The sequence below is a fragment of the Oncorhynchus clarkii genome, unplaced genomic scaffold, assembly GCF_045791955.1.
Source record: "Oncorhynchus clarkii lewisi isolate Uvic-CL-2024 unplaced genomic scaffold, UVic_Ocla_1.0 unplaced_contig_8311_pilon_pilon, whole genome shotgun sequence".
NCBI lineage: Eukaryota > Metazoa > Chordata > Actinopteri > Salmoniformes > Salmonidae > Oncorhynchus > Oncorhynchus clarkii.
Window position 1 is genome coordinate 94,093 of NW_027258042.1, and position 10,908 is coordinate 105,000.

The 10,908-nt window shown below is 49.5% G+C and overlaps 1 protein-coding gene across 2 annotated transcripts in view; it reads right to left on the bottom strand.

Annotated features, from left to right (window-relative positions):
* Positions 1-10,908, bottom strand: part of LOC139394620 (lysophosphatidylcholine acyltransferase 1-like) — an 89,159-nt gene that overhangs the window by 17,848 nt on the left and 60,403 nt on the right. For both annotated transcript variants that reach the window (XM_071142720.1, XM_071142721.1), the window contains exons 4-5: positions 5,254-5,366; positions 4,517-4,577 (exon numbers count right to left, since the gene is read on the bottom strand). In XM_071142720.1, coding sequence (XP_070998821.1) covers positions 4,517-4,577; positions 5,254-5,366 — 174 coding nt within the window. The remainder of the gene's footprint in view (positions 1-4,516; positions 4,578-5,253; positions 5,367-10,908) is intronic.

Here is a 10,908-nt window from a genome sequence, read left to right on the forward strand (position 1 = left end):
TGGTGATTAATCTGATCTCAGCTCCTGGGCGGTCAGTTAGACAGTGGTGATTAATCTGATCTCAGCTCCTGGGCGGTCAGTTAGACAGTGGTGATTAATCTGATCTCAGCTCCTGGGCGGTCAGTTAGACAGTGGTGATTAATCTGATCTCAGCACATGGGCGGTCCGTTAGACAGTGGTGATTAATCTGATCTCAGCTCCTGGGCGGTCAGTTAGACAGTGGTGATTAATCTGATCTCAGCACATGGGCGGTCAGTTAGACAGTGGTGATTAATCTGATCTCAGCACATGGGCGGTCCGTTAGACAGTGGTGATTAATCTGATCTCAGCTCCTGGGCGGTCAGTTAGACAGTGGTGATTAATCTGATCTCAGCACTTGGGCGGTCCGTTAGATAGTGGTGATTAATCTGATCTCAGCTCCTGGGCGGTCAGTTAGACAGTGGTGATTAATCTGATCTCAGCTCCTGGGAGGTCAGTTAGACAGTGGTGATTAATCTGATCTCAGCACCTGGGCGGTCAGTTAGACAGTGGTGATTAATCTGATCTCAGCTCCTGGGCGGTCAGTTAGACAGTGGTGATTAATCTGATCTCAGCTCCTGGGCGGTCAGTTAGACAGTGGTGATTAATCTGATCTCAGCTCCTGGGAGGTCAGTTAGACAGTGGTGATTAATCTGATCTCAGCACCTGGGCGGTCAGTTAGACAGTGGTGATTAATCTGATCTCAGCTCCTGGGCGGTCAGTTAGACAGTGGTGATTGATCTGATCTCAGCTCCTGGGTGGTCAGTTAGACAGTGGTGATTAATCTGATCTCAGCTCCTGGGCGGTCAGTTAGACAGTGGTGATTAATCTGATCTCAGCTCCTGGGCGGTCAGTTAGACAGTGGTGATTAATCTGATCTCAGCTCCTGGGCGGTCAGTTAGACAGTGGTGATTAATCTGATCTCAGCTCCTGGGCGGTCAGTTAGACAGTGGTGATTAATCTGATCTCAGCTCCTGGGCGGTCCGTTAGACAGTGGTGATTAATCTGATCTCAGCTCCTGGGCGGTCAGTTAGACAGTGGTGATTAATCTGATCTCAGCTCCTGGGCGGTCAGTTAGACAGTGGTGATTAATCTGATCTCAGCTCCTGGGCGGTCAGTTAGACAGTGGTGATTAATCTGATCTCAGCTCCTGGGCGGTCAGTTAGACAGTGGTGATTAATCTGATCTCAGCTCCTGGGCGGTCAGTTAGACAGTGGTGATTAATCTGATCTCAGCTCCTGGGCGGTCAGTTAGACAGTGGTGATTAATCTGATCTCAGCTCCTGGGAGGTCAGTTAGACAGTGGTGATTAATCTGATCTCAGCACCTGGGCGGTCAGTTAGACAGTGGTGATTAATCTGATCTCAGCTCCTGGGCGGTCAGTTAGACAGTGGTGATTGATCTGATCTCAGCTCCTGGGTGGTCAGTTAGACAGTGGTGATTAATCTGATCTCAGCTCCTGGGCGGTCAGTTAGACAGTGGTGATTAATCTGATCTCAGCTCCTGGGCGGTCAGTTAGACAGTGGTGATTAATCTGATCTCAGCACCTGGGCGGTCAGTTAGACAGTGGTGATTAATCTGATCTCAGCACATGGGCGGTCAGTTAGACAGTGGTGATTAATCTGATCTCAGCACATGGGCGGTCAGTTAGACAGTGGTGATTAATCTGATCTCAGCACATGGGCGGTCAGTTAGACAGTGGTGATTAATCTGATCTCAGCACCTGGGCGGTCACTTCAGACACTCGTCTGTCTTTTGAAGTGATTCGCTGCCGGGACACTTCAACAGTAACTAACATCAACCAGAAACACATGTTTACTCGGGTCTTATTTCCACGTCGGAGGATAAAAAGATAGAAGCTCTTGTTGATAACATCAGAAGCTCTATTCACCTGTGTGTGTTTTCTGTCATTCATCTGTGTTGAGGCTGTAGTTATTACATTTAGCTGAATATCAGGAGAACCGTAATAATGACCAACGTTAGTGGAAAGCTCAGATACTCCCCTTTTTTAAACCCCCCCCCATCCTAAACCCCCCCCCCCATCCTAAAGTTATGATGAGGAGGAAAGAGATACTCCCCTTTTTTAAACCCCCCCCCATCCTAAAGTTATGATGAGGAGGAAAGAGATACTCCCCCTTTTTAAACCCCCCCCATCCTAAAGTTATGATGAGGAGGAAAGAGATACTCCCCTTTTTTAAAAACACCCCCCATCCTAAAGTTATGATGAGGAGGAAAGAGATACTCCCCTTTTTAAACCCCCCCCCATCCTAAAGTTATGATGAAGAGGAAAGAGATACTCCCCTTTTAAACCCCCCCCCCCCCATCCTAAAGTTATGATGGGGAGGAAAGAGATACTCCCCTTTTAAACCCCCCCCCCCCATCCTAAAGTTATGATGGGGAGGAAAGAGATACTCCCCTTTTAAACCCCCCCCCCATCATAAAGTTATGATGGGGAGGAAAGAGCTGTTAGCCTTTTACATTGTGTTAACCTGAAGCCAAAGCTTTGTAGACTGTATGATAAACCACGTCTGTCATTGGTCTGCTACAATAGCAATGTGTCCAGCTATATGAGGGGATGATGGACGATTAAAAAGTCAATGTTCATTATTTGATGAAAAAAAATGGACTGACTAACATGCGACTAAAACGACAAACAAATTCTCCAAAGTTTTAGAAACAGGGCAGTATGTGGACTAGGAGACACGGGGCAGTATGTGGGGTCAGACACAGGGCAGTATGTGGACTAGGAGACGGGGCAGTATGTGGACTAGGAGACACGGGGCAGTACGTGGACTAGGAGATACAGGGAAGTATGTGGACTAGGCGACACAGGGCAGTATGTGGACTAGGAGACACAGGGCAGTATGTGGACTAGGAGACACAGGGCAGTATGTGGACTAGGAAACCCGGGGCAGTATGTGGACTAGGAGACACAGGGCAGTATGTGGGGTCAGACACAGTGCAGTATGTGGACTAGGAGACACAGGGCAGTTGTGGACTAGGAGACACAGGACAGTATGTGGACTAGGAGACACAGGGCAGTATGTGGACTAGGAGACACAGGGCAGTATGTGGGGTCAGACACGGGGCAGTATGTGGACTAGGAGACACAGGGCAGTATGTGGACTAGGAGACACGGGGCATGAGGTGGACTAGGAGACACAGGGCAGTATGTGGACTAGGAGACACAGGGCAGTATGTGGTCTAGGAGACGGGGCAGTTTGTGGACTAGGAGACACGGGGCAGTATGTGGACAAGGAGACACAGGGCAGTATGTGGACTAGGAGATACAGGGCAGTAAGTGGGGTCAGACACGGGGCAGTATGTGGACTAGGAGACACAGGGCAGTATGTGGACTAGGAGACACAGGAGAGTATGTGGACTAGGAGACACAGGAGAGTATGTGGACTAGGAGACACAGGGCAGTATGTGGACTAGGAGACACAGCACAGTATGTGGACTAGGAGACACAGGGCAGTATGTGGGGTCAGACACGGGGCAGTATGTGGACTAGGAGACACAGGGCATTATGTGGACTAGGAGACACAGGGCAGTATGTGGACTAGGAGACACAGGGAAGTATGTGGACTAGGAGACACAGGGCAGTATGTGGACTAGGAGACACAGGGCAGTGTGTGGGGTCAGACACGGGGCAGTATGTGGACTATGAGACACAGGGCAGTATGTGGACTAGGAGACACAGGGCAGTATGTGGACTAGGAGGCAGGGCAGTATGTGGACTAGGAGATACAGGGCCGTATGTGGACTAGGAGACACAGGGCAGTATGTGGACTAGGAAACGGGGAAGTTTGTGGACTAGGAGACACAGGGCAGTATGTGGACTAGGAGACACAGGGCAGTATGTGGACTAGGAGACACAGGGCAGTATGTGGACTAGGAGACACAGGGCAGTAAGTGGACTAGGAGACACAGGGCAGTATGTGGACTAGGAGACACAGGGCAGTATGTGGACTAGGAGATACAGGGCAGTATGTGGACTAGGAGATACAGGGCAGTATGTGGACTAGGAGATACAGGGCAGTATGTGGACTAGGAGATACAGGGCAGTATGTGGACTAGGAGATACAGGTCAACATGGGTTCTGATCCAAATGTATAGCCTAGTGGTACCAGAGTCAACATGGGTTCTGATCCAACATGTATAGCCTAGTGGTACCAGAGTCAACATGGGTTCTGATCCAACATGTATAGCCTAGTGGTACCAGAGTCAACATGGGTTCTGATCCAACATGTATAGCCTAGTGGTACCAGAGTCAACATGGGTTCTGATCCAACATGTATAGCCTAGTGGTACCAGAGTCAACATGGGTTCTGATCCAACATGTATAGCCTAGTGGTACCAGAGTCAACATGGGTTCTGATCCAACATGTATAGCCTAGTGATACCCGAGTCAACATGGGTTCTGATCCAACATGTCCTTCTGACTCTCCAACTCTCCTACCTTTCCTGTCTCCTCCTCACGGTACAATCTAACATACCTGGTTTGTACGTGATGAGACACGACCTGTTGGTACACGTTCCCTCTGGGAAAATCATTATCTGGAGAGAGGGGAACATCAGCCACATTATCAGACACGTGTTTCCATGGTAATGAGATAATCTGAGTGGGTACATCCTGAACATTGTTAGGTGGCTGTTCTCCACATCTAGTTTGTTTACTGAACGCAAGACCATGGCTCTTTGTGTGTGTGTGTGTGTGTGTGTGTGTGTGTGTGTGTGTGTGTGTGTGTGTGTGTGTGTGTGTGTGTGTGTGTGTGTGTGTGTGTGTCTGTGTGTGTGTGTGTGTGTGTGTGTGTGTGTGCGAGCGAGTGACAGACAGACAGAGAGAGAGATACAGAGAAAGAGAGCTAGAGAGAGAGCGAGCGAGAGAGAGACAGAGAGAGAGAGAGAGAGAGAGCTAGAGAGAGAGACAGAGAGAGAGAGCGAGACAGAGAGAGACAGAGAGAGAGAGAGATACAGAGTAAGAGAGCTAGAGAGAGAGAGAGACAGAGAGAAAGAGACAGAGACAGACAGAGAGAGAGCTAGAGAGAGAGACAGAGAGCGAGCGAGAGACAGAGAGAGAGAGAGAGAGACAGAGAGAGAGAGATACAGAGTAAGAGAGCTAGAGAGAGAGAGACAGAGAGAGAGAGACAGAGACAGACAGAGAGAGAGCTAGAGAGAGAGAGAGAGACAGAGAGAGAGAGAGACAGAGAGAGAGAGAGATATTAAACTTTACCTGAGGCCATTCTCCTCCAGACTGGGCTCTGCGTTTGATCTCCTCAACAGTCTTCTTACGGGAGTCCTGGTCTGACCTGGAGACAAACACTGGTCTGATGTACTTGATCAGGGCTGGAGGACAGGAGACACAACAGTCAGACACATACTAGTGCTGGGGCCATAAGGTATACTAGCCTGGGTAACAGCATCCCACTCATTAACACTGATCTGGGACCAGGATAAAGGTATCTGCCTAGCTAACATTTTCTACATAAAAACCTAATAAGGTCTACACTTGAATTGGAATGATAGCAGCAACTGATCTGGGACCAGGATAAAGGTATCTGCCTAGCTAACATTTTCTACATAAAAACCTAATAGGTCTAGTCGTGAAGATCCTGTACAATTTCGGTTGTAATTTTACAACAGAGAATCTGTTAGGTTAACAGGAAGTGGTTATCTACGAACTCAGCTTCAGTGGTTATCCAGCCCTTGTCCAAGTCCAATCATTTACAGAACTGCAACGGTTACCGTTCTGACTCAAAACCACACTTCCTGACTGAAAACCACACTTCCTGAAACGGAAGTTCACTCCTGTCAGATTGAAAGGTCACACCAGGGTCCAACACAGGGTTCACTCTTCAAGAACACTTCCTCTAGTCAAGGTTCTCACTTCCCCCTGCTTTGACACAGGTCTCAATGTCCTCTATATCAGAGACTACTGCTGTACTGTAGAGCTGGACCCTGTGGTGTTGAGCCTGGGTCAGAACTACTGTACTAGAGACCTGGACCCTGTGGTGTTGAGCCTGGGTCAGAACTACTGTACTAGAGACCTGGACCCTGTGGTGCTGAACCTGGGTCAGAACTACTGTATTATAGACCTGGACCCTGTGGTGCTGAGCCTGGGTCAGAACTACTGTACTGTAGAGCTGGAACCTGTGGGGTTGAGCCTGGGTCAGAACTACTGTATTATAGACCTGGACCCTGTGGGGTTGAGCCTGGGTCAGAACTACTGTATTATAGACCTGGACCCTGTGGTAATGAGCCTGGGTCAGAACTACTGTATTATAGACCTGGACCCTGTGGGGTTGAGCCTGGGTCAGAACTACTGTATTATAGACCTGGACCCTGTGGTGTTGAGCCTAGGTCAGAACTACTGTATTATAGACCTGGACCCTGTGGGGTTGAGCCTGGGTCAGAACTACTGTATTATAGACCTGGACCCTGTGGTAATGAGCCTGGGTCAGAACTACTGTACTAGAGACCTGGACCCTGTGGTGCTGAGCCTGGGTCAGAACTACTGTACTAGAGACCTGGACCCTGTGGTGCTGAGCCTGGGTCAGAACTACTGTATTATAGACCTGGGCCCTGTGGTGTTGAGCCTAGGTCAGAACTACTGTATTATAGACCTGGACCCTGTGGGGTTGAGCCTGGGTCAGAACTACTGTATTATAGACCTGGACCCTGTGGTAATGAGCCTGGGTCAGAACTACTGTACTAGAGACCTGGACCCTGTGGTGCTGAGCCTGGGTCAGAACTACTGTACTAGAGACCTGGACCCTGTGGTGCTGAGCCTGGGTCAGAACTACTGTATTATAGACCTGGGCCCTGTGGTGTTGAGCCTGGGTCAGAACTACTGTACTAGAGACCTGGACCCTGTGGTGCTAAGCCTGGGTCAGAACTACTGTATTATAGACCTGGACCCTGTGGTGCTGAGCCTGGGTCAGAACTACTGTACTGTAGAGCTGGAACCTGTGGGGTTGAGCCTGGGTCAGAACTACTGTATTATAGACCTGGACCCTGTGGGGTTGAGCCTGGGTCAGAACTACTGTATTATAGACCTGGACCCTGTGGTAATGAGCCTGGGTCAGAACTACTGTATTATAGACCTGGACCCTGTGGGGTTGAGCCTGGGTCAGAACTACTGTATTATAGACCTGGACCCTGTGGTGTTGAGCCTAGGTCAGAACTACTGTATTATAGACCTGGACCCTGTGGGGTTGAGCCTGGGTCAGAACTACTGTATTATAGACCTGGACCCTGTGGTAATGAGCCTGGGTCAGAACTACTGTACTAGAGACCTGGACCCTGTGGTGCTGAGCCTGGGTCAGAACTACTGTACTAGAGACCTGGACCCTGTGGTGCTGAGCCTGGGTGAGAACTACTGTATTATAGACCTGGGCCCTGTGGTGTTGAGCCTAGGTCAGAACTACTGTATTATAGACCTGGACCCTGTGGGGTTGAGCCTGGGTCAGAACTACTGTATTATAGACCTGGACCCTGTGGTAATGAGCCTGGGTCAGAACTACTGTACTAGAGACCTGGACCCTGTGGTGCTGAGCCTGGGTCAGAACTACTGTACTAGAGACCTGGACCCTGTGGTGCTGAGCCTGGGTCAGAACTACTGTATTATAGACCTGGGCCCTGTGGTGTTGAGCCTGGGTCAGAACTACTGTATTATAGACCTGGGCCCTGTGGTGTTGAGCCTGGGTCAGAACTACTGTATTATAGACCTGGACCCTGTGGTAATGAGCCTGGGTCAGAACTACTGTATTATAGACCTGGACCCTGTGGTGTTGAGCCTGTCTCTGGGTCAGATCTACTGTATTACAGACCTGGACCCTGTGGTGCTGAGCCTGTCTCTGGGTCAGAACTACTGTATTATAGACCTGGACCCTGTGGTGCTGAGCCTGTCTCTGGGTCAGAACTACTGTATTATAGACCTGGACCCTGTGGTGCTGAGCCTGTCTCTGGGTCAGAACTACTGTCCTGAAGAGCTGGACCCTGTGGTGCTGAGCCTGTCTCTGGGTCAGAACTACTGTATTATAGACCTGGACCCTGTGGTGCTGAGCCTGTCTCTGGGTCAGAACTACTGTCCTGAAGAGCTGGACCCTGTGGTGCTGAGCCTGTCTCTGGGTCAGAACTACTGTACTGTAGAGCTGGACCCTGTGATGCTGAGCCTGGGTCAGAACTACTGTCCTGTAGAGCTGGACCCTGTGGTAATGAGCCTGGGTCAGAACTACTGTATTATAGACCTGGACCCTGTGGTGCTGAGCCTGTCTCTGGGTCAGAACTACTGTCCTGAAGAGCTGGACCCTGTGGTGCTGAGCCTGTCTCTGGGTCAGAACTACTGTACTGTAGAGCTGGACCCTGTGATGCTGAGCCTGGGTCAGAACTACTGTCCTGTAGAGCTGGACCCTGTGGTAATGAGCCTGGGTCAGAACAACTGTATTATAGACCTGGACCCTGTGGTGCTGAGCCTGTCTCTGGGTCAGAACTACTGTCCTGAAGAGCTGGACCCTGTGGTGCTGAGCCCGTCTCTGGGTCAGAACTACTGTACTGTAGAGCTGGACCCTGTGGTGCTGAGCTTGTCTCTGGGTCAGAACTACTGTACTGGAGACCTAGTCTAGCCACTACACAGCACAGACATTAGTCCCAGGGATCTAGTCTAGCCACTACACAGCCATTAGTCCCAGGGATCTAATCTAGCCACTACTCAGTCATTAGTCCCAGGGATCTAATCTAGCCACTACACAGCCATTAGTCCCAGGGATCTAGTCTAGCCACTACACAGCCATTAATCCCAAGGATCTAGTCTAGCCACGACACAGTCATTAGTCCCAGGGATCTAATCTAGCCACTACACAGCCATTAGTCCCAGGGATCTAATCTAGCCACTACACAGCCATTAGTTCCAGGGATCTAGTCTAGCCACGACACAGCCATTAATCCCAGGGATCTAATCTAGCCACGACACAGCCATTAGTCCCAGGGATCTAATCTAGCCACTACACAGCCATTAGTCCCAGGGACCTAGTCTAGCCACTACACAGTCATTAGTCCCGGGGATCTAGTCTAGCCACTACACAGCCATTAATTCCAGGGACCTAGTCTAGCCACTACACAGCCATTAGTCCCAGGGACCTAGTCTAGCCACTACACAGCCATTAGTCCCAGGGATCTAGTCTAGCCACTACACAGCCATTAGTCCCAGGGATCTAGTCTAGCCACTACACAGCCATTAATCCCAGGGATCTAGTCTAGCCACTACACAGCCATTAGTCCCAGGGATCTAGTCTAGCCACTACACTACACAGTCATTAGTCCCAGGGATCTAGTCTAGCCACTACACAGTCATTCGTCCCAGGGATTTAGTCTAGCCACTACACAGTCATTAGTCCCAGGGATTTAGTCTAGCCACTACACAGTCATTAGTCCCAGGGATCTAGTCTAGCCACTACACAGTCATTAGTCCCAGGGATTTAGTCTAGCCACTACACAGTCATTAGTCCCAGGGATCTAGTCTAGCCACTACACAGTCATTAATCCATGGGATCTAGTCTAGCCACTACACAGCCATTAGTCCCAGGGATCTAGTCTAGCCACTACACAGCCATTAGTCCCAGGGATCTAGTCTAGCCACTACACAGCCATTAATGCCAGGGATCTAGTCTAGCCACTACACTACACAGTCATTAATCCCAGGGATCTAGTCTAGCCACTACACAGTCATTAATCCCAGGGATCTAGTCTAGCCACTACACAGCCATTAGTCCCAGGGATCTAGTCTAGCCACTACACTACACAGTCATTAGTCCCAGGGAACTAGTCTAGCCACTACACAGCCATTAGTCCCAGAGATCTAGTCTAGCCACTACCCTACACAGCCATTAGTCCCAGGGATCTAGTCTAGCCACTACACAGTCATTAGTCCCAGGGATCTAGTCTAGCCACTACATAGCCATTAGTACACAGCCATTAGAGGGATCTAGTCTAGCCACTACACAGTCATTAGCCACTACCCTACACAGCCATTAGTCCCAGGGATCTAGTCTAGCCACTACACAGTCATTAGTCCCAGGGATCTAATCTAGCCACTACACAGCCAACATGATTCTATTACAGAGTAGGCTTGCTGATGCTGAACACAATGAATGTCCAAATCCACTCCCTGTGTTACGCCTGGTTACCCTAACAAGATGTTGAGGAGGTTATTAGATTCCGGCCTGACACTCAGCCAACAACGCTGCAGTGAAAGGTTTCCCCTCGTAGGTCTCTATGAATATCAGCAAAGGTAAAACACAGTTAGAACTGTACTTAAATATAATAAGTAATGATCTTCTGTGTGACGCAAGATCACAGGTTAGAGGACTTCTACAGTACAGGCCTAGTGACACAAGATCACAGGTTAGAGGACTTCTACAGTACAGGCCTAGTGACACAAAGTCACAGGTTAGAGGACTTCTACAGTACAGGCCTAGTGACACAAGGTCACAGGTTAGAGGACTTCAACAGTACAGGCCTAGTGACACAAGATCACAGGTTAGAGGACTTCTACAGTACAGGCCTAGTGGCACAAGATCACAGGTTAGAGGACTTCTACAGTACAGGCCTAGTGACACAAGATCACAGGTTAGAGGACTTCTACAGTACAGGCCTAGTGACACAAGATCACAGGTTAGAGGACTTCAACAGTACAGGCCTAGTGGCACAAGATCACAGGTTAGAGGACTTCTACAGTACAGGCCTAGTGACACAAAGTCACAGGTTAGAGGACTTCTACAGTACAGGCCTAGTGACACAAGGTCACAGGTTAGAGGACTTCTACAGTACAGGCCTAGTTGCACAAGATCACAGGTTAGAGGACTTCTACAGTACAGGCCTAGTGGCACAA